The sequence below is a fragment of the Miscanthus floridulus genome, chromosome 7, assembly GCF_019320115.1.
Source record: "Miscanthus floridulus cultivar M001 chromosome 7, ASM1932011v1, whole genome shotgun sequence".
Classification (NCBI taxonomy): Eukaryota; Viridiplantae; Streptophyta; class Magnoliopsida; order Poales; family Poaceae; genus Miscanthus; species Miscanthus floridulus.
This window is the reverse complement of record NC_089586.1, coordinates 122428724-122453008: the sequence shown is the minus strand read 5'-3', so window position 1 is coordinate 122453008 and position 24285 is coordinate 122428724. Positions and strand designations below refer to the sequence as shown.

The window sequence follows — 24285 nt, the reverse complement described above, 5'->3', positions numbered from 1 at the left end:
CCTCATTTATGTTGTTTCACCTTCTACTGTTTGTGAGGCTTTCATGCAAAACAAAGGTAAAATGAGACTTAGGAGGGTAACACTGTCTTAGGAGGGTAAACTCATGAGGATAAACTCATGGAAACAAGGGTAAAATGGGGCTTAGGAGGGTAAAGTCATGCAAATCAAGGGTAAAGTCATGAAACAACCAAACAATGATTCCAAGATGGACAAGAGCAACGTGAAAGATGTCATGCTCATCGGTGGCTCCACCCGCATCCCCAAAGTCATGCAATGAAGGGTAAACTCATGGAAAACGTGGGTAAAATCAGCCATAGGAGGGTAGAATCATGTAATCATGGGTAAAATGGGACTTAGGAGGGTTAATCGTGTAGCCGCGCTTGTTGCCTTAGAAATATACTGCGAGGGCACTACTGGTGACGCTCGCCTTGGAGGCAAGGACTTTGACAATCGCATGGTGAACCACTTCGTCTAAGAGTTCAAGCGCAAGCATAAGAAGGACATTAGCGGCAACCCCTGTGCACTGCACCGGCTACTCACGACGTGCGAGCGTGCCAAGCGCACGCTGTCATCGACCGCCTAGACAACCATTGAGATTGACTCCCTATACGGGGGCATCGACTTCTACTCCACAATCACCAAGGCTCGCTTCGAGGAGCTCAACATGGACTTGTTCCGCAAGTGCAGGTAAAATGAGACTTAGGAGGGTAACACTGTCTTAGGAGGGTAAACTCATGAGGGTAAACTCATGGAAACAAGGGAGTTGATCTCAATGGTTGTCTAGGCGGTATGAAAGAAGTACTACCAGAAGTCCCTAGTTCACTAGATGCGTTATGAAAGAAGTACTACCAAGGATCTAATGGTCCTCACGGTATGAAAGAAGTACTACCAGAAGTCCTAGATCAACCTGATTAACTGACCATGCCTCACCTCTCTATGACAATCCCATCATCAAGGGCGACGACACGGATGACGAAGGCTCCTAGGGCCGACCCAACCTGACCTGTGGTCCTCGGCCGCACATGTGTGGAGGAAGATAACCCCAAGAGCCACATATCTACCACGACGGTAAACTGCCGATAAATTGCTTCCATATCACTAGAATCCTCTCCTCTCTTCTTCTGCAAGCCTTCTGCACCAGCACCACACCGAACCATGCGCGATGTCCTCCTCCCTCTGCATCATCAGCTCCTCCTTGCCTCTCCATGATAATCCCATCATCAAGGGTGAGGACATGGACGACAAAGGCTCCCACGGCCGACCCCACCTGACCTGTGGTCCTCGGCCCGCACTCATGTGGAGGAAGATAACCCCAAGAGCCACATATCTACCATGATAGTAAACTATCAATAAATTGCTTCTATATCACTTGAATCCTCTCCTCTCTTCTCCGGTGAAGAAACATAGTTTTTTGTTGCCGCCTTGTGCAGCACGTCGATCCTGACATGCTTTGTAACCATAGAATCACATCATCGGACATCGAGGAATCTGACGCCACAAGAACCATAGCCCCTAGCTCACCAGATGACAACGAACCCCGAAGGGGAACTGAACCACCAAAGAAGGTGGGAAGCAAAACCCAATCTGGTTTCTCATCGAGTTGGTAGCCAAATCCACCAGAACTCCTCCAAGCATCCGGCACCATGGGAATTAGGGTTAAGGGGAGTTGGGGGTGGGGGCTGGGCTCTTAGAAGGCCAGTTGGCCGGACCACTATCGAGCTTGCTATTTTTTTCGGGCCGTGCCGTGCAAGCCCACATGCCTGGGGTGTGGCTTAGGCACGGCCTGCTCCACCGAGCCAGGCCAGCCCAAGCCCACTGCTTACCGTGCCATGCCATGCTCGGGTCAGGCCAAAATTGTGGGCTTCATGTTGGGCTGTCGTGCCTCGGGCTGCATGTACATTTATAGCTGGCACGTTTTGCATAGAATTCTTGTTTCTTTGCATGAATCCATGTCCAAAAAATAGGAATTCAATGAAAAAACATGAAACTCTGCTCTTTTCATTTTAAGATTCGACGAGTCCAACAAGAATCCACATAGATATATAACATATGTAACATAGCTAGGTTGTCCTCTTCAAATAGTTTAGCCATCTTAGAATCATTAGTTAATTGCACCACACAGCCAGCTTGTCCTCTTCAAATAGTTTAGCCATCATATCAAGATCAAAGATCCTATGTGTGGTATCTCAAGAAGCCCTACACAAGATACAAGTGGTACAAGTTACAAGTGGTGTCATTCCAACAATCAAGTGATGTCCATCAAAAATGCAAGATTCAAGCCTCAACCATCTACCCCAAATGCATACCTTTGCATCAATGAGAAGCACACCTTTTATGGAAATTGATGACAAAGGGGGAGAGATTGTACAAAGATATGAAAGCCTTGAGATTGAGATTGTACAAGAGGGAGAGATAAGATATGAAAGCTTAAGTAATGGTTGGACATGGACATGGACAAAGAGGGAGCAACATTGAAGAAAAGAGATGGATCAAAATTCTTGGACAAGAGAAGCACACAAGTAGGGGGAGCAAGCTCATGAACTTTGATTGATTGCATTGGATATGTGCATATCCATGTGCTTGGATTTATTTGGAGTCACTTTGATTGAAAGGTCCTCAAGTTGGAATCATGTTTATAAGTGAATGAGGCACCTAAGTTTGGTTTTGAGATGATCTAAAGGCATGACAAGCAAAGAGTACAAGGCCATTTAATTGTGGAGTGTACTTTGCACACATTCAGTACTTAAATTGAAAGATCAAGATCAAACTCAAGATGAAGATGAAGTTTAAGTTCTAGTGACTATTGAAAATCTTTTGGTAGAAAGAAAAGGACTTAAACAAGTAGAAAGAAAATGACTTAAAGAATGAATCAAGGTTACTCATCAAGTTAAGTCCATCGCTTGGATCAATCAATCAAGTTATTTCAAGTGAGTATCAAGAATATATTTCTAAGGCAACAAGCGCGGCTACGCGATTAACCCTCCTAAGTCCCATTTTACCCATGATTGCATGATTCTACCCTCCTATGGCTGATTTTACCCATGTTTTCCATGAGTTTACCCTTCATTGCATGACTTTGGGGATGCGGGTGGAGCCACGTCTTTCACGCTACTCTTGTCCATCTTAGAATCATTGTTTGGTTGTTTCATGACTTTACCCTTGATTTGCATGACTTTACCCTCCTAAGCCCCATTTTACCCTTGTTTCCATGAGTTTACCCTCATGAGTTTACCCTCCTAAGATAGTGTTACCCTCCTAAGTCTCATTTTACCTGCACTTGCAGAACAAGTCCATGTTGAGCTCCTCGAAGCGAGCCCTGGTGATCGTGGAGTAGAAGTCGATGCCCTCGTATAGGGAGTCGATCTCAATGGTCGTCTAAGCAGTCGATGACATCGTGCACTTGGCACGCTCGCACACCATGAGTAGCTGGTGCAGTGCACGGGGGTTGCCGCTGATGTCCTTCTTGTGCTTGCGCTTGAACTCTTGGACGAAGTGGTTCACCATGCAATTGTCGAAGTCCTTGCCTCCAAGGTGAGCGTCACCAGCAGTGGCCCTCGTGGTATATTTCTAAGGCAACAAGCGCGGCTACGCGATTAACCCTCCTAAGTCCCATTTTACCTAGCTTAAATCAAGGAAGGAGCCATCATCAACTCGCTAATTTATTGGTCCCCAGGAGCATAACAATGATAGTGCATTTTCCTCTTGTTTTTGCAACTGGAAAATCAACCAACAAGTCACTAAGGCCAGAGTCACGACGCTCAGGTTCTGGTCTCCACCCAAGAAATACATCTCGAAGGAAGCCTTCGCTATGAAGAAAGTCACGAAGAAAAAGGCAGAAGAAAGCAGGTATCTCTCCCAAGGGAGTTTTAGTGCCCCTACAGTGGATGTGGATTCCTCCTTTTCCTTTTGGTCGACCGCAGCACCTTGCACGGGGAGGGTATGGACCCTAAGCTCAACTTCGCTCAACCATGAGTAACATAGCTCATGGAAGGTGATGCAGCCAGCTTTTTGCGCCACTTCTCGGTTCTCCCTTTCAAGTGTCTCAAGGAAGGTTTGATACTCCTTTTGGAGTATCAAAGCAGAACCTAGGCATAAAAGAATAAGGAGTGACGTTTCGAGTAAAAAAATTGATATATGGGTTTTATATTATCTATATCTCTAAAAAACATCAACATAGAGGCACATCTGTCTTTGGAAGCTCTGCTCGCGAACCAAAAAGAGAAAGCAGACTAATTTTAGTGGCGTGGGTGATACCCAACGAAAAACAAATTCAAACACGAACACGAACACGAACTTCCATTACAAAACCAATAAAAACAGAAGATAAAGCCAAATTACAAACCTAATTAAGAAAGAGTGCACCAACGGAAATATACTACGGGGAACATTTCTGAATGGAAAATTCAGCTGAACACTTTCCAATACCGATTTAAGGGTCCATCGATTTTTTTTCCATCTTCGTTATATGACGTATAGGTAGGCGTATGCCTGCCTTGCTTAAGGGCGGCTCTTGGGTCAAGCAAGGCAAGTTTTTATAGACCGAAGCCAATCCTAGCCCAAACTAGGTCACTTCACAAAAATCCCACTCTTGTGTCATCGCACACTGATGACACCAACAGGTAGCTCCTCCTCGAGTATACTTATTTCATATCCTTTGAGTACATCATGATGGCTTGGGTCATATAAGCTTGCCTAACTTTTTTTATTCTTATTGACAAAAGCTTATATGAACCAAGCATGTTAAAAAACTTAACTCTTTCACATACTCGAGGTGGTATTGTCATCAATCACCAAAAAGGGGGAGATTGAAAGCATCTAGGCCCCTAATTGGGTTTCGGTGATTAATGATAATACGTGATTACTGTGACTAACGTGTGTTTTGCAGAGGCAATTAAGTTAAGTCACGGAAATGGAGATTGATTGAGCAATCATGGTTGTCATGCCCCTATGATGGAAATCATTTTGGTTTCAAAGGATGGACGACAAGGTTAAGGACGGACTAGTTCTAAGTGTAGTTTGGTGTTGAAGAGACACTTAGAGTAGTTTAGAACTTTGTTTTTCCTTTGGCCATACTATTAAGGGGGGTATGGATGGGTAGCTTGACCTAGGTGAGTCTAGTGAGTTAGGTGTAGTGCACACTTGTTAAAACTAGCTCTAGGTAGCTCCTACATATGCCTAAGATCAATTGGAGCAAACTTCATTCACATATAATCGAGAGTTGGGAGTGAATGGAGGGTCAAACACTGACCGGACGCTGGCTTTGGTGTGACCAGACGCTGGTGCAGAGTCTGGTCAATTCATTTGACCAAGATGTTGTCATTCGGTGTGACCGAACGCTAAGAGGTGAAGTGACCAGACACTCAGGGCCAGTGTCCGGTCGACTCCAGTAAGGGTCCAGAGAGGGCAAATCGTGACCGGACACTGTCTAGCGTCCAATCACAACATAATCACTAGAGTTCGGGATGAACTGACCGGAGTGTTCGGTCAACATGACCGGAGCATCCGATCACCCCACAGAGGCACATAATGGTTCGTTTTTCAGCTGATGTTATAAATACCACCTCCATTCATGTGTGGGGAGTACTTTTGCTCATTCCAACAGTTGAGAAACATCTTTGAGAGTGCCAAGAAGAGCAATGTCCTAGTGAGGTGATTGAGATTTGAGAATTCCAAAGAGAGCCCTCATTAGTGAGATCAAGAGTAGCAAAGTGTGCATCCACCCTTCTCATTAGGCTTGTCGTGGTCAAGTGAGAGCCCGTGCTTGTTACTCTTGGTGATCGCCATCACCTAGATGGCTTGGTGGTGATTATGAGCTTGGTGATCATCCGGCGGAGCTTGTGGATTACCCAACTCAAGTTGTGAGCGGTTGTGGGTGATTCACCGCGACGGAGTGTCGAAGAATCAACCCATAGAGAGCACTTGATCCTTGCATAGATCAAGGGGGAGCTACACCCTTGCATGGGTCAAGGGAGGAGCTACACCCTTGCATGGGTGCTCCAACGAGGACTAGTGGGGAGTGGTGACTCTCTGATACCTCGGCAAAACATCGCCGCGTTCTTCCTTTTCTATTTACTTTAAGCATTTACTTTGAACAATTCAATTCTTGTCATTTACATTCATAGAATTGCCATGCTAGAGTAGGATTGGAACATAGGTTGCTAAACTTTTGTGTGGTAGAACAATAGAAACACTTTTCTAGGCACAAGGGGTTAATTGGGCTAATCGTAGGATTTAATTATTGCAAAAAAATTTAGAATTAGCCCAATTCATCTCCCCTCTTGGGCATCTTGATCCTTTCAGCATCAAAAGAAGAACTATGAACGAATCAAGAACACTAGAACTTATGAGTACGTTGCAAGCTAGCAGCAGCGTTTGCTGCGGGACGCGCCCAGTCGCTTGCCGACTTGCAGCGACCACTGGTGTTCTTCCGCTATGGAGTGCGGTAGGACGGCGTCATCGCCCATGGCTATGGATCAGGGCAGCGAATGCATCAGGGATGCAGCCTATAAGGGACTTGAGGCTCATCTAATAGGAAATAAAAATCAAGAAGGCTAAAGGGTTACGACTTACGAGATCGAGACTTACGAGATTGGGGTGGAAAAAGATCCCTTGGAGCCACGATTTCGAGGAGGGTATTTGGTGCAGTCAATCATTTTGGGTGAAAAGAATTTTGTGAGGTAGTCGCGCTAGTTGTACTATGCGTGTGGAGGAGAATTGGGGAATTAGAGGTGGGCCTCGGTACTTTGGTCTATTCGGTGGACCTGTGGTACATACCAAAATCACTGAATGTAGTTCAGTTTCTGAGAATTGCTGACCGAAGTGAGTACCGAATATTTTGGTTTCGGTCAATTCTGAGGAAACTATTTTTTAAAGAAAATTAACAAAGTTATTAATAACAGAGCTATGGTGGAAGGACCTTAGAAATCTTGAGGGTGTGTGGTCAAAGTGGAAGGATGGGCGATGGGATGGTGGTCCAACGACGAGGAGGGTGGCATGTCTGGTGGGACTAGAGGGTGTGTGTGGGGATACGGCCCCCGGTATCCACAAGACAAGACATGGGCCGCACCATCAGAGGTGGCCCAACCCACAAGATCAAGACGTGCACGGCGCTGCTCGGCGTGCACCGCAAGCTATTGTATAGTACCAAATAGGATACTTTCCTTGTAACCATACCCCTCCAGAGTATATAAGGAGGGGCAGGGGCCCCCTAGTGGACAGATCGATACATCTCAATGCAATACATCAGAACATAGGATATAGGTATTACGTCATACTAACGGCCAAACATGTCTAAATCTAATGTCTTGGTGCTTGTGTTACCATCTTGCTCCTGATCTCGCTCACCTCTACGACAAATCTACCATCGTAGGATACTCCTTGGTGGACTACCGAGCATCTTTTGTCGACAGCTGGCGCGTCAGGTAGGGGTGTGCGTTTGATCCCATGACGAGCCAGATAGACCTCAAATCAACAACGTGTTCTCGTCATCAATCTCGTGGAGATCCATGCCAGTCCACGACGACGATTCATCGCTGGCTATACCAGCCTCCGCGATAGCAGATCCGATCTCGGAACCACCTCTGAGGTCACCTTCACCAACAACTCACCGCCCGCTAGGAGCTCGCCGTCAACGTCGACCAGATAACACCATACGTCACTGACCAGACTTTCTGTCTAAAGCTAAGTCACATTTTAATATTCTTCTAAATATTCTTCAATCTCCGTATATCGCCATAATGTTTCTCCGAGCTGTTTTCTCCATATTTGCTCTCTAAACGATTTTCTGAACCCTCGAACAGTCATGTTGATGCTCGGACGCCTTCAGAGATGGCCCTGTCTCTGGCTCCTCCCTACACGTGCTACGGGCTCCGCGCTCTACGTTATGGGCAGGGGATGAAAACGGTACGGATATTTTCCGACCGTATTCGAAACCGAATCCGTTTAGAGAGGTTGAGATCTGTCCGTATCCGAGTCCGGATATCCAACATCCGATACCGTATCCGTATCCGAATACTCAAATCGCATATTTATGATGTCGATATCCAGTCGTATCCTATCCGACATAGTTGACACTATCCGTATTCGAATCTGAATCCGAACAGAAATATGAAAACAAATATAATATCGGTGATATCCGTCCGTATCCGATCCGTTTTCATCCCTACGGTGGTCAGCAACGGTTCCTTGGTCATGCATGTTCCTCCTACATGTGTATGGGCTCCGCGCTCGACATTATGGACTATGGGCTAGCTAGGGCTGGAGACTCAGCTACACACTAAGTGGCCGGATAATTTATATTAAATATAAATACATCTTCGCTCCAACTGATCGCCGAGCTACAATTTTGAGCAACAATTTTGAATATTTTATATAGACTAAGAACATAAGATTTATGTTTTTAGATTCATTATGTGAAATATTTTTGTTATAAATAGTTCAATTGCAGTTGATGGTTAAAATTAAAAATGTTTAATCTAGAATAAACTTAGGACATCTTTGGATCCACTGGCACTAAAATTTAGCAGCTAAAATTATTACTAGTGAATCCAAATCGACCTACTAATTATTAGCTTGGAGGCCATTAACTATTAGGGCTTGTTTGCCGCTTGTTTTTGCAAACATTGGTGGTGGTGCTGCTGCTGCAACAGCTGCCTTTCATAGATTACTATGTTGACAACTAGCAGTAGCTCCTTTTACAGGTAGCTTATATGTAGCCGAACAGCCCTATCTAACCACCTCGAAGGTCTTTCTATGCTAGTGGATCCAAAACAGCTCTTTAACATGCGTTTATCCTAAAATAAGTGTCGTTCTCATCTTCTAAGAAGTCAAACACTTTTAGCTTTGATTAAATATATATAAAACATTAATATTTATTGTACATAATTAATAGCATTAGATAGATCTTCGAATCTATTTTTATAATAAACTTATTTCAAGATAAGAATATTGCTAATATTCTCTGTGAAACTGGTCAAAATTTTAAAGTTTAATCGGTACGGAGACACTTTTTTTTAAGACAGAGAGTAATAAAAAAGTAAGAGAGTAATCATTTTGGTTCTTAAAAAATGTCCATCGGATGGCAGAGGAAAAAAGACATTGCGCACCTTGCAGCAAAAAGTGAAAAGATACCGCTGAAGCGGGACAAATATCGCCACGCTACCACTAGGCCACACAGCGACTCCCTGCAGGCTCCGGTCGCAATTCGCAACACAAACGCCGCCGCCCAAAGAGAGGAGACAGAAAACAGTCGGAGGAGAAGAGAAGGATGGGCTTCGAGAAGCAGATCCTGAGAGCCGGCACCGGCCCCAAGCCGGTAAAGGGCCAGAAGGTCACCGTCCACTGCACCGGCTACGGTTCGCACCTTCCCTTCATCCCATAGACCTCTGATTTACTACGTTGTTCTTGGATCCGCATGACTTCAGGGTTTAGAGTTAGATGCTTTCAGATCCATTTCGTGTAGTAGCCTCGATGAATAAGCGGCGACTCTCTTTTTTTCCTCGGCTTTGATGCTGAAGATGCGATGTTCAGTCGTAGGATTGAGATCGATCTGATCCAGAGTTGCAAGCGAACCTTGTGCTCTGCATAATTCGCTTCTCTTTCTTTTGTATTATGACTCACACTATCTGATCTGCGATAATTATTCGCTAACTTTTGCTTACTGCTATACTGGGTTTGTTTTCAGGGAAGGATCGTGATCTATCCAAGAAATTTTGGAGGTAAACTATCAATCTATTTTCTCGATTTACATCGAAGTGTAGCGCATCGGTGGAATAAGCACGTGTACACTGAAGTAGTTCTTTTCCTGTCAGTCACTGTGTTCTGTTGTTGTGTTTTTCAGCACCAAGGACCCTGGGCAGCAGCCATTCAGTTTCAACATTGGTCTGGGTTCAGTGATCAAAGGTAATCATGCCACAGATCATCAGTTCATGTAGAGACCTAAGAACTTTGCCTGTTAGTTATCTTCACGTGCATTACTTACTTTGCGATTTAGCAAGGGTTCCATTACCTGACCATTCTGATTGCTTCCAGTCCTGTATGTTATATTTGTCTATCAAACCTGTACTTTTGATGTTATTTATAAATGTAGCATGAGCTTTACTTATCATGATGTTTTAGTTCTGGTAGAGCTCCAAATTTGCATGGTTTGCTTTATATTCTCTTTTAGCCATGGTTGTAAATTGTCAGTCATGTTTTCCTTGCCGAATTGACTCAGATGAAGCCTAGAGCATTTTAGATTTTCCCAAAAGTGAGCAGTCATTGTTCAGGGTCACTCCAGTTTCATGTTGCATGCCAAAACTTCAGTCCTGCAAAATCATGGTCTATTAGCCAAATAAACAATTCCAATTACTGTTGTGCTAATTGCTGTGTTTCCTATAGGATGGGATGAGGGAGTTATGACCATGCAAGTGGGTGAAGTTGCTCGTATCCAGGTATGCTCCTTAGACGTAAACTAGTCTGTTTGTTTTGCTGATCAGCTAAATTAGTCTGAATGTGTTTGCCTTACTGATTCTTCTAGCATTTTATTACTACTGCAACTTTGAAGGTACTCTATCTCTAGATGGAAGTAACTTGTCCAAAAAGGCTTTGCTAGGGCTATGGATTTTTACCCTTCTGCAGTGCATTATCTTTGCCTTGATAATCTGTTCTCTCTTTAGTTCATAATTCTTCATCTTAGCTTTGTCCTGGCACCTGATATTAGAGTGTTCTTGCTTCAGTGCACGCCTGATTATGCTTACGGAGCCAGCGGGTTCCAAGCCTGGGGTATTCAACCAAACTCAGTGCTGGTGTTCGAGATTGAAGTCCTCGGTGCCCAGTAATTGGCAGTGTAATAGCTGATGGAGCCATCGATCAGCTATGGAAACATTGGCCATGCTCACTGGAGTAATGAAATAATTCCGTTGTCACCTCATGCTACATACAGCAGATTGGTGTTCTGAGTGAAATCCTGTGAAACATTAGCACTCTGTAACCGTGATGTCAAGTTTATGGAGTTCCTTGTGTGGCGACTCAAGTAGTTCTCGTCAATGATTATAATCCGATGGCTTCCGATGTGACAATCGTAGCCGGCCGCAATAAACTTGATGCAATTCTTGCAGTGGAATGCTGCGAATCTGTGATGGGCCGCGTGTTGCCAGTGTAAATGAAACGGTAGATGGCTCGGAGACTCTGTGTGGCGCTGACTGCTGCTGAGTATATGGACGCGCGAACCTGGCCGCCGGTCGTACCAAGAAACCAGTTTCGCCGTGTCCGGTGAGACAGACGCATACCGGCATACCGGTCCTCGCGCAGTGGCGTTTGGCGGGCAGGGGTGCCCCGTGCCCGTGATGGAAATTTGGCAGAGCCTATTCTAGTGATCGCGGAGGGGCGGAGTCGTGGTTACCGCCGGCTGCCGCGGCCGGAAAGATGATCATGTGGGCGTGCTCTGAACTGCCGGCTGCCGCAGCCGGAACCAGAAGAGATGATCATGTGGGCGTGCCGGCGTGGTGAATGGAGAGTTGGAGACGATACCAAAGGGGCATGCGTGAACTGTATTGGCGTTTGTAATTAGGCTGAAGAATGAGGCATCCTATGCTTGCACCTTGATATTGGAGCGGATTTTGCATGCTCTAGCCATGTCGGAGCCAAAATGTCTAAGTGACATTGAGCTCAAAGCAGGAAAGATGAGCTACTCTATTTCAGTCGTTGGCCACATGAACCATCCATCCATTGTTTTCATACTTGAAAATGGAACAAGACGGTTTACATTGAAATCTAAAGACTTAAAAGCACTCTTTCCTCACTATCAGTAACCATCAATTTTTTTGTGTCCTTGTCCATACCTTTCAAAGAATTCCTAAGAACAGTTAACATGTTCAAAAATAGAGCAACTGCTTAACCACAGCTAGCATCAATGAAGCTAACCTACAATGTTAATTGGATTGGATTACACTCTAAAGTGCAATCCAGTTTCCAAATGTAGACCCCATCCCACAGGCAATGGGTACATAGCCAGGTTATACCAACAATTTTTATGGTGTAACACAAGGCTAGCTTCTCAGATATCATTGAGCCTCCTCTAGACCTCATTGGTCTATTGCTTTCTTTTTCAAGATCCGGCTATCCGAGCACTTTGACCTTTTCTCTCCAAGATAAAAGCTGCATGCACTGATGCGCATGACTACTATGTACAGCTAAGCCTGATCATCAATAATAGAAACTAGAATTCTTCTGGCGGGGTGCATCTTTGCAGAGAATAGAGCGAACTTCCACGATAGATCTGGGTGGCTCTAGTTCCTTCGGTGGGACTGTATTACCTAGCAGCTGTTGCAGCTGGGTTGCAAAAGTATCATCCAAGACCTGCCGGATTAACAGGTTTTATTAAACTAGAGTAAGAGATGGGAAGCATCAAAAGAAAAGGCGAAGACATGGTCAATAAGTTCAAGGGGGACCGTGGGAACATGAACTTACTGAGATTGCGACTCGTGCACCTTTATACCAGGCTTTATTTTCTTTGTGATTCTCCAGGAAACTCAGCACATCCTAAATATTGATCAAATTAGTAACAGTAGTACGAAAAAAGGACCATCCCTACTCACTACTGATACTTCATATACCTGTCCCATCCGGTCCCAGAAACCTCGGCATATGGCAATAAAAACATGTACTTCAGAGACTTTGTGCACATGATTTATTGCCTCAATTAGCTGATCCTTCAAGGCCTGCATCCTGCTGCGGATATCAGATTCCATCACCAACTCTTTTGAATCCTGGATGATCTTTTTGAGCTTTGTGGTATTTTGCATACGGGTCTGCATAAAACCTTTGGTTACAAATTGTTCTTCACAACAAATGTACTTGTCTCTGTAAACTGCTACTAAGGCCTCTCCCATTCTATCCATAACTACATAGCAAGGGGTGCAACATAAAGTTGAATATGGAATCAGGACTTGGTTGGATAGAATAAAATTACAAAACCTGAAACATGAAGGCATTCATAATTCTGGTAGGGGCCTACATAGAACATCAAACTTATAACACCGCCAGGATCAAATGAACATGAAGGCATTCATAATTCTGGTCTCACACTGGTAGATCCGAGGTGAAATGTACCATATGCATAGAAATTTATTAGGTAGGAGACCATTCTCTAAAAGAAAAGTACCCATAATGATAAATTTACATTAGAAACTAAATCCTGGTCTCATGAAAGCAGATCCATGCCAGAACTTGCTGCATGGATAAAGATAAATCATTAAAGCAAATCTCGTTTTCAAGTATGCATGAAAAGTGACTTGGTTTTATGACATGGTAAGTTTGTGCCTAGTTTCAGCAAGATATCAGATATCAGTGTTCTACGGCCACCTAGGCGCTAGGCTATGGGGTCACACAGGGCCTAGGGGGGTAGGCGGAGCAGCGAGAAGGCGAGTGAGGCAACACGGAAGCGGACGAGCGCACGCGGGCCACTTTTTTCGGGCGAAGCAGAAGCTCGCGCGGACGCAGGAAGCCTAAGCAGAGGTTATCATGTCATGGTTTATCTTTTATGATGCATTCATGTATTTCTTAAACTTATGAACTGCTGTGTGACTGTTTTTCTTATGTTGTGAGAACTATCTGTCTCTGAACTAGAGCTTTATTTATGAATTATAATAACTTGCCACATGTTGTTCTGTACTGCTGACCTGCTGTCCACTTGTTTGTGATTTAAAATACATATTTCCTTGCTGCTGATATGGTCTGATGGATGGGAGATGGCTGAGATCATTCAGATAAGTATCTAACTTGCTATTTTCTTTCTTTTAATGCACTATTGTCTATTGTAAAGCTGTTAATCCTGTCATTAAATTTTTCCCTCTGGTATTGTATTGCTGTAGGAACTAGGAACATAAATTTTGCATCAAGTCAAAGCCACTAAGGTATGTTATTGGTCCTCTCTTTTTATATAATGTTTTCAGCTACTCTATTTATATAATTCATTCAGCTACACATGCTGTGTGCAAATTTGGCAACATGCCTAGATACTGCCTAGCACCTTTCCTAACCTTATCACAGGGCAGACCCAGTGCCGGAGGCTCCCACATGAGTGGGGTCTGGGGAAGGGAAAAACCGAGGCAAGCCTTCCCCCCGCAAATCTGCGGAGGCTGCTTCGAACCCGCGACCTGGTCACTCAGTGAGACAGCTCCCACCACTGCACCAAGCCTGCCCTTCCCTAACCTTATCAGAGATTCACAAGAATTTGTAACCAGCTGAGATCAGGAACAAGTAACAGGATGTAAAAGGACACTCACATTCTCCGAAAGCTTCTCGACAACTGCTTGCATGTAATTTCGGAATTTAGCTCTCAATGTCACTGTAACTTCACTAAGTTTTTCTCCAATGGCCGCAGAATTTCCTCCATTTGGTATACAAGAACTCCATGACTTCAAGTGACTCTCAATTCGAGGTCGCAAAACCTCTAGTAGTCTTTTCAATGTATTCAAGAGAATGCCAAGCTAAAAGCAGATAGGGGGTCAGATATTAATAATTGAAGTCCCAAGAAACGTAAAAATTAATACCAAAACTTACATCTTCAGGTACAGTATAGGGCACAGTTGAATTGCGCTTTGTGAGTTTCTGGACAACTTTGAGGCCGAATTTCTTTGGTGCAATACAATCCTTCAGTGGAGCCAAAACATCTGCATACTGTTTTTCCAGAGACTCTATAACCGCTTTCTCAACATCCGCAATGGCCTTTTGTTTCAAAGAATCAAAACGATACATGATACGTCAGACTTTGGGACTTCATTCTGATACAACTTAATGAATTAGAAAATCTCTAAAAGAAATAGAGTTTCTGACATACATTCTCAAGAACAAATATGTATTCTGGCCATCGGCAAATGATAACTTCATACTCTGTCAATGTCTTCTTTAGCAAATCATACATCTCATCCACAAAAGGTGTTGTCATATGCTGGGTCCTAACCCCTGACCATTTGACCTGAAAATTGGGAAATGTACCAAGGAATGAAATTGGAAAGAGTAGCATAATGAAAATCTGCAGCAAATAAAAAATTATCACCTCACCTTGTCCAGTCTGCAATTTTCCAGTAACATCCTGCGTTTGTCTTCAATCCACAATACAATGTACAAATGGAACAGCTCTTTTGCATCAACGCCTGCTTTTATAGTGCTGTGCGAAATTCAAACATAAGGCATGACAAAGACATGAATATAACAAGAGACTTGATTTAGATTTATTTACCAGTAAACAAAATTACCAGATATTCCAGCTAGACAGATCCTTCTGAAAATCAGCTGTAGCAACCACCAAATCAGCAACAGGTGATGCTGGACCAGCAGGAGGGCAAGCAACAAGAAAAGCACGTAGTCGATTTGAGAGCTCTACACTATAGATGGAGGCAGCTAAATTTGGCAGATCAACAAAGCTGTGGAAGCAAAAGGAAACAAAGAGAAGTGGAAATATGTCAAAAACCAAAGATCAGAAAGAAAGAACAAACAGATATATAACACAAAATGGATATTTCTCATAGACTGCAAAATGATCTGTGCTTAGAAGGTGTGTACAGGCTATGACATTAAAGCATATTGGTAACGAAGCTTGCATAAGATCATGTACCTGGGAAGTATGTGCTGATTATGAATTTCAATATCAGTAAAAATTTCATTGCGCAGATTGTTGCATAATGACTTCATCTTCTGGTAAGCCGTGGTAACAGTTACCAAGTCCACCCTGATACCTTCTGAATTTCCCGATACATACTCATCAGTTTCAAGCATGTAGCGCCTCGAGCGCTTCCTGGCAGCTGCCTGGACATGAATAAAAAACATAAAAACATTAGTTATAACTAAAGAACATAAGATACCATTTGTTTACCGAATAGTTGAATAATGACCTGGAAGTAACCACACAATCTTAGTTGAGCTTCCGGAGATAGGACGTCATGTAGAAGACTGTACAGCTTAATAGCTGGTTCCAGAGCAGCAGCAGCCAATCCAGTTGGAGGCCTAAAATCTTCCGCCAAACCCAACAGTATAGAGTCATCTAGCGACTTGTAATTCTCAAAAACCATAGCTAGAGTTTGCTCAATTTGCTCCTCAACTTCCCCCAGTATTCGGTTCTGTGTGAAGAAATTTCAGTCAAGCAATAGTAGTGAGATGTTTGTCACAGCAGCATTTTGGACAGATAAAAATACAGAATCAAAAAAGAAGAATTAATTTGTTTAACTAATTATAGTTTAATTTGGACAAACAATGTAGCATTGACATAAACCTAGGAAACATGTTGCCATGCCCGAAAACAGTGTTCAGAAAACAATACATGTCTAATGGGAGAGAGAAATGTACCTCTTGGTGGCTCAAAGTAGCAGTACCATGGTTTTTCATCAGTATAGGTAACAAAAGTTCATGAACCAGATTGAGCCAATCAGCAGTAGGAGTTGCAACATCCATGATATAAGAGAGGTACCTATACAAGAATAGCAGTCAGCAATCCCACAGCACGAAAAAGAAGACAACAAGAAATGAAGAGGGGGTTACAGATTCAATACATTATTAAATCTAAACAACTAGCGCCGAACGGGGCATGCCCTCATGTTGCTATATATCAAGTACAAGAGAACATATAATAAAATAATTGGCATGCATTGCAGAAGGACATTAGATTAAATAAATGATACCACAATCCGTAAGTTAAATTAAAAATCACAATTCACAATAATAAAGCAGTAAAAGGCTAGAAGGTAGAAAAGTCGGTAGCCCAGTGTGATAGGGAAGTACCTCAACCTCGTGTAGGCATCTGAAACCCCATAATACAATGCAAATTCTGTTAATAACCATTTCCAGGAGCCATGCACCACAAGGTTCCGTTGTTGAATGTGTTGCGCTTTCATTGCAACTTCCAAAACAATATCATACGCTACAGTTTCTGCAACAGAACCATACTAGAGTACAGAGCAAAGAATGCCTATTAATATAGAGACAACCATTAATGTCCAACAAGTTAAAATAAATCATGCCTGTTAATATAGAGACAACCATTACTGTCCAACAAGTTAAAACAAATCAGTATTCCTTCAATTGATATATAGCGAAATTTTGAAAAAGGCTACCTTATTTTCTTGTATTCAAGACAACAAACTTTGTGTATTATCTAGGTCCATTATTCCTTGCTAAGAGAATACTTAAGGGTAATATGATTCCACATGGCAGATGCTCTTAGTATGTCAAATCAAAACTACAGACATTAGATAATTCACTAATATCATAACATGTTTGGCAAGTAACAAGCCCTTTTCTATAAATCAAAGATGAACTTGATATAGCCATGGTAAACTATCAGAAGCCAGAGATGAGCAGATACAGATAGTGCTATTCCCAGGTCAACAAGAATCAAAACAGCTTGTTTTCAACTACTGTGACATTTACATTTATAGTAAATTAACCACCGATTAAATGAACATAGTAGCAGAATGTGGGCTGCAGGTAGAGTTAAACGTGAACTAAGGACGAAGAAGTTACATAAGATCAATGTGTAACACATTCGTAGAGCTGAAGCATCTCTACCTTCATATTGTTCTCATCCGCAGCAGTTGTATAGTGGATATATAGCTGTATACGACCCACAAGTTCATGCTCAGGTTCCCGGAATATTGACCACCAGCGTAGCTTGTCAGCCTGCACAAAGAAATTTAGATGTTTTTGGAGGAGCATTAGTTTTATTAGGCATAAATGTTATACGATACATCGAGAAAAATGGTGTATGAACACCAAAAGCCCTTTTTTACACCCTAATGGGTATAGTAGTATCTGAACATGTTTGCGTACCCACACCAATCCCCCCATACATCGAGAAAAATGGTGTATGAACACCAAAAGCCCTTTTTTACACCCTAATGGGTATAGTAGTATCTGAACATGTTTGCGTACCCACACCAATCCCCCCATACATCGAGAAAAATGGTGTATGAACACCAAAAGCCCTTTTTTACACCCTAATGGGTATAGTAGTATCTGAAAATGTTTGCGTACCCACACCAATCCCCCCCCCCCCCCACACACACACACTAATTCACGCTCCATGTACACACCCAGACCAACAAACTACACACATAGTAGTATACAAACATGTTTTTTGCGTACTCGCACCAATCCCACACATACTCACACCACATGTACAAGCCCAGACCAACAAACTACACAGCATGAAGATCATGTCCCTCGTAAGATCGACAGGAGCATCCATGGCCCCATAGGTGATTGAGTACGGCACATTTCCATTGTGGCTTCACATGCGAGAGGCAACAATTTTTACTTAGGGAGCTAGATCTGGTAGGAATTCCTTTGTTGATCCAGGATTGAACCAGGGACTAACAGATTCATAATAACAGAATCAATCAACTGGGCAATAGCTCAGGTACTAACAAGAATCCTTTTTGTTAAATAACTTCGACAAACAAGTAGCAAAATGGTTCATAAAATCTTACAGGATCCTCAGCCATTGTAGCAACTTGGGCAACAACACGACCACAGGACATTCCCTTTGAATCAGACACATCGATGATCAAATCATCTCCCAGGCTATCGGGAAAGCTGAAATATGACATAGATAGTCAGGTTTGCTAAGATTAAGCTTTTTTTTCTTACAAAAGTAAGTTTGAACAAATATAAGTTTGAACAAATATATAACAAACTGAGTGTAGTATTTAGAGCAAATGAATTAATGGTAATATAGCTATTATAAAATAAGATGTTATTTTAGGAATTTCTCTTGGACATACAAGACATGTGTTTCACCAGATCCTGGCTGCATAGGTACCACATCATCTTCAGGTGAACTTTTAAGCCTCAACTGGCAGGAGTATGTTTCTGAGGCAAGAAAAAATATATGAGACCAAGTCAAGAGGCTGAAGTCTATGGGAGAAATAAAGCATGTTAACCTTGTGGTGCTTCATATGCTGAACTGCTCCGCAGAGTAGTTACACCGACCTTTAACAGGCCGGATACCTGCTTGATATACTGAGCACTTGCTTGCATGTATGCTAAGCTGTGCTTTGAGAACGAACTGTTAGCAGGAAGCTGTGGTAGAACTCGAACTCTACGTACAGACTCCCATCCTGATGAAAGTGTGGATTGTACATTGGATAAACGGTACCGGACAGAATCCAATTTCACCATTGGCAGAGATGAAAAGTTGCAACCAGAAGGCATATCTACAGACATCCGAACTTTGCGAACTGCAAACAGAATAGTATTAAGTTAGGTTAATCCCTAAAGGCATTTTTTGTATTAGTCCAAACTGAGCACATGCAACAGTCCAACAACCAATAGGATGCACTAATTTCCTAGATATCTTCATCAATAATAAACAGAAAATAGCAGCAGATACGGTATTCAAATGGAAAAGATGTATGTGTTTTGTACCTTGAACCTTCATTTTGCCTATTGTTTTCTTGGGCTTTGATGCAGCCCCTTCGCTAACTAGCTCTGATGCACGCTTCGACATAAGCTCCTCTTCCGATTGTAACAAGACATTTTGCAAGCTAAATGAAACATTCAAGAATGTCAAGGCTTACTCAAGTGTCACATCAAATAAAAGTGTGACAAAAGAAGATATGTCGAACAACCAGCATGAGCGATGAATAACTCATAAGCTTGTGAATGAAGTACACAAAAAGGTTTATAGCATGTTGAATGTGGAAGCCAAAGTTAGCATTTTTAAGTAATAATATTTGGGGCCTTGCTAAAATTTGCTATTCTTAAGATCATTGCACTGTGTTGTTTCAAAATGCATATGTAGATTTATGTAGATATTCAAAGAAACTACTTTGGCCCCGTTCGCGTGCCCTTAAACCCGGCTTGATCCGCTTCTTTTTTCATATGGAACAGTGTTTTCCTCTCACAGATTCCTCCAGAATTCCTCCAAGCGAACGGGGCCTTTGAGTGATTTAATATCTTATGTTCTTTACAATATCCAATAGTAACCGTCGGTTACATTTTTCAAATTTAACCAACTAACTTAATTTTAGAGATGTATTTTGCTTACAGAATAGATTTAAACTAACTAATGCATTGTTATCAAAAGAATTAGTGAAGGAAGTCAGAAGACATCCCCATGCACACTGAGAAAAAAGTCACACCAGGGGACTACCAAGACAGCCAGTGTATGGAGGATCATGCAAGCCGAATGATTTTGATAGCCATGGTTATATAGAACACAGGTAGGATTTACACACCTAACGATTTTTGGTATAGTTGACCTTGAACAAAAAACACACGATGTGCCTCAACAGTCAATATCATTTCATGGTGAATTAATGAAAAGAAAATCCCATATCATAGTGGACAGCAGCAGCTATAACCAAGAAGAATAATAGAATAGACATGTTCCTACATTGCACAATTGCGGTTTTTTTTAGGTGCTGCCACCTGACCCTATAAATGCAAAACACAAAGTAATGGCTATCCTCAATTCCTCATCACAGACAGAACTGACAGTTGTTAGAGGCAGCGAGCATGGTGCAGATACAATATCTAGTGCAGTCCTTATAGTTTGGTTTTAGTGCCTATCTTCAATTATGTGCAAGAGTTAACTTACCTGAATGTATTTCTCAAGAGCGTGCATTCATTTTCCAGAAAAACAGGAGCTTCCATACAGCCTCTAGCCCATGCATGAAGGCAAAGGCGGACACAAGCATCATAAGCAAGTACAGAATACCAGGGCCCTTGCAGACTGTAAAATGTTTCAAGAAATGTGTTTAGAAGTGATTATAGACCACTGCTGTCACTTAAACACTTGTTTAATAATAAAAAAAATACCTGGCATGAAAGGTTGGGACTCGAACAGGAATCGAGCTAGATGGCTTGCTTGTGGGTCCTGCATTCGAAGTGCTCCTACATAGCAGGAAAAAATAACCAGAAGGATGGATAAGCAAAATGAAACATTTCATTTCATTAAATAAAAATGTTATGTTAAGACATCTTATAGAGGCTACCTGTCATTTTTGTCAGCTAAGTTAGCTCCTCCATTGACTTCTTGGTGATCTTTTTTGGCAGATAAGCCATTGGTGAAATTTGAATTGTCACAAGGCCGAGTATCATCATGAGTAACTGGATGATGGTCCTGGTCATAATCATTTATTGGCGGTGCGCTGGGAACATCAGACAACCCATTCTGTACATAAAACAAATCATCAAACTTGAACATCTTTAAGAAAGTCACACCAAGAAACTAGTGCAATCACCACATAGGACCATGTAAGAACTAAGAAGCATTCAGTGCTATAACTGCAAGTTCATTTTCTAGGATGATGAATAATGTCATTGCTGAAAGAGAGAGCAAAAAAAAAATTCAAAAAAAAAAGCAAGAAACATGACAATATAACCTGCTATTTTAATGATCTTACAAAAATGATTTAGCTGTTTTCTTTAGAGGACATCAGAACCCAGTAAGAAATGTCAAGAATCAAGGTATGTTCCAGAGGCATCCAAAATTTTAATAGCAACTTTGGGTTCCATAGTACACATTGACTAGAACCAGAGAAATAGCCATTTCAGTCAGTTGAGACTTAGTGCTTATGCTACTTAAACATTCCATATCAATAAATGAAAAAAAAGGAAGAAGAACTCAATTCCTTCTGGATCATTCAGAGGCAAATTTCCTCCATGAATCATCGAGACCATTATCCTAGTAAACTAAATGCATAAGTGTGTTATCCTTCAGCAGAATCAGGAGTGGCTTACATAGACATGGGAATGGGAATGGGATTACTCCAATATAGACATTTAGCCATGGAACCCAAGATAACTCACTGAACCAGTCATGTTTGCAGAAAATTGTGTCTGAAGAATCGATTGATCAATTATAACTAGAATATTTGTCAAACCATTTCAAAGTTAAAACACATACTGTCTCAGATCCATGTAAATAACTATTACTTTGAACATTTGGGCTTCAAAAATATTTCTGGGTAAATATGAAAAATTTATCGACAACTATGTGATGCTTTCACAATTATCATATTCAAACAGGAATAACGTTGAGCATAATTTTATACTTACCATATTCCCACACATTTAAATGCAACCCCAACTTGAAACAAAATGGAACTTACAGATGGTGCTATCACATGGAAAAAGTGGGGGGTAGATGAATGGAAATTCCTTGTAAATAAACAAAGAAAACTAACCAATTTACGTGTTGATTTCACATCCTCTCGAATGGGGACATGAGCAGAATGGCTGTCATGTTGGTATCGCATCCTCTCTGCAGCTGCTGCACGATTCTTAGGAACCAAATTGTTCACTTCTCTTCGGGCTGGACCAGTATGGGAGTACTCTGATGCATACCCACCCTTGGAGGTCACACCATTGCTCTGTCCTTCCACCTGGCTAGAAAATTCGGAGGTGCCTGGAGAGTCCGAGTACTCCTCATCAGCATACTCAACAACCCGTGCCTGGGGCCGCCCCATCGGCTGTGCCTTAGCTCTTGGCAGTGCTGTGTCTCGAGAAGAGCTCAAGTCCGAGTAACCATCATCAGTAGAGTAGTAGTTCTGCTGCCCAGGCATGGTGGCGTAGCGGTAGAGGGGCACGGCCGTGCGTCGGGCCACGTCGTCGCGGCGGGGTGACGAGTCGACCGAGTACCTGCCGCTGCAGACCTCAATCTCATCGTTGTCCGACGACTCGTCCATGTCGGATCCCGAGGCGGCGCTGCCGTCGTCGCTGCGCAGCGAGGAGCGTGACAGCGGCACCGTCGCGCCGCGCGGCATGTGGCCGCTCCGGAACTTCTCCGGCGTCGGCATGCCAAGCCCGCCGCGGCCGGCCGCGCCGCGCACGGCACGGAGCGCGTCCATCCGGTCGTGGCTATGCAGCGCCGCCGCTCCCTGGCCCTGCAGACGCATTCCACCAACAAACACCACCATGGACAGAAAAAAACACGCATCAGAGAACGGGAACCCGAGGCCGCAGCAGCTAAAACCAGCTAGGGTTCGGCGGCGCCGCGAGCTCGCTCACCTCCCGCACCCACTTGAGGGCGTCGCGATCTAGCCCATCCGTGAACATGGCGAGCGCATGCAGGTTCCGACTGAAACGGACGAACAAATCTAGCAAAAATCAGAAAAAAACCCGAACCAGCCGCACCAAATGCGGGTGATCTCCACACCCGAAAAATCGTCGGAAAAATTCTCACAGCCGCAGATTTGAACACAGGAGGAATTCAGGGGGAATGGGAGCCGAATCGTGCAGGGGAAAATGCTTACCTTGGAGCCGAGTCGACACGCAGATTCGTCGCTGGGAGTGACGCGAGCGCCCGGATTTGAATTTCTTCGGACGAACGTCGGGACGAACTCTGCGAGCAGCGCGGTGGGCGACAGCGATGGGAGCGTGGAGCGTGGAGCGCAACGGAGTGTACGGGAGTGGGCGACGGGGGAAGGGGGAGCCGAACAGGAAGAAGAAAGGGACAAGACGAGTTTATTTATTAGCTCATGGCCGTACTAGAAAAATTACTAAACCCCCACTGCCTTCGAAAAACAGGAAAGGGACGGACGAATTTGCAGTTAACCCCTCTGTTGGCGCGGTATTACCGTAATAGCAGCATAGATGTATATCGTTCGGTCGTTCCTTCCCTTGGAAGAAAACGACTAAACGAGGTTAAGCCCTTCACTAGAAAAAATAATAGAAGCATATCATCGGCGTAAAAAGGAAACAATTGATTCGAGAATAACGTTGCCGATTTACCACGCAGCTTTTTTACTATCTTTTGTTATTATACTCGGTGCACGGGTGCAGTAACCGTCCTTAAGTTATGCAAGCAAGACCAGGAGGGGTTATGCAAAAAACGCCCCAACGATAGCTGGCCCATTCTCTTTTGGCCGTCCGTTTCTTTTCTTTCCGTTACATAAGCCTTCCCCCGTAGGAGTAAACCACAACGGGAGAGTGGCTTGGACTCAGCTGCGTTCACCGACCGAGCGGAGCAGCGTTGACGACGTCGCGGGACGGGGGCCCTCCCGTAACGGTCCAAACGTTAGTGGTGGCCGGGACGTCGTGGGCTCGTGGCGGTGGTGCGCAAGAGCCGCGCCGTGGAGTGGCCCAGTGGAGTGGGTGGGGGTGTGGACTGTGGAGTGTGGACCGGCCGGTGGGAACGCTCGCCTCCCCGGGCCCCGCTTCCCCTCCCGCATCGCACGCTGCTCCGTTCGATTCGGCAGGGCTACTACGCGTGGCGGGCATCGAGGACGGTACAGCGCGTGTTCGGTGTCTGGGGCGGCGCATGGGGAGCCGTGGGGGCCCGCGTGTCGGTATCTTTTTCAAACGGCG

General features: G+C 43.5%; 2 protein-coding genes across 3 annotated transcripts; one reads left to right on the top strand and one right to left on the bottom strand.

Annotated features, from left to right (window-relative positions):
• Window positions 1-9156: 9156 nt before the first annotated feature.
• On the top strand, window positions 9157-11095 carry LOC136467786 (peptidyl-prolyl cis-trans isomerase FKBP12-like). The gene is made up of 5 exons (XM_066466572.1): window positions 9157-9353; window positions 9683-9716; window positions 9839-9900; window positions 10378-10430; window positions 10716-11095. The coding sequence occupies exons 1-5, from the start codon at window positions 9266-9268 to the stop codon at window positions 10815-10817; spliced, it is 339 nt and encodes a 112-aa protein (XP_066322669.1). The 5' UTR covers window positions 9157-9265; the 3' UTR covers window positions 10818-11095.
• Window positions 11096-11786: 691 nt separating this feature from the next.
• On the bottom strand, window positions 11787-23428 carry LOC136467785 (uncharacterized). 2 transcript variants are annotated; one of them, XM_066466570.1, is made up of 23 exons: window positions 23232-23428; window positions 22987-23075; window positions 22164-22862; window positions 20970-21148; window positions 20794-20868; window positions 20573-20707; window positions 19399-19517; window positions 18915-19211; window positions 18756-18843; window positions 18462-18567; window positions 17542-17652; window positions 16756-16919; window positions 16324-16444; window positions 15873-16097; window positions 15596-15786; window positions 15237-15404; window positions 15043-15148; window positions 14819-14956; window positions 14542-14706; window positions 14265-14468; window positions 12594-12788; window positions 12448-12519; window positions 11787-12336 (listed from the first exon to the last, which is right to left on the bottom strand). In XM_066466570.1, the coding sequence occupies exons 2-23, from the start codon at window positions 23032-23034 to the stop codon at window positions 12184-12186; spliced, it is 3759 nt and encodes a 1252-aa protein (XP_066322667.1). In that variant the 5' UTR covers window positions 23035-23075; window positions 23232-23428; the 3' UTR covers window positions 11787-12183. The 2 variants fall into 2 exon arrangements, with proteins under 2 accessions (XP_066322667.1, XP_066322668.1); XM_066466571.1 differs by having other exon boundaries at window positions 22987-23056.
• Between the last annotated feature and the right edge of the window lie 857 nt (window positions 23429-24285).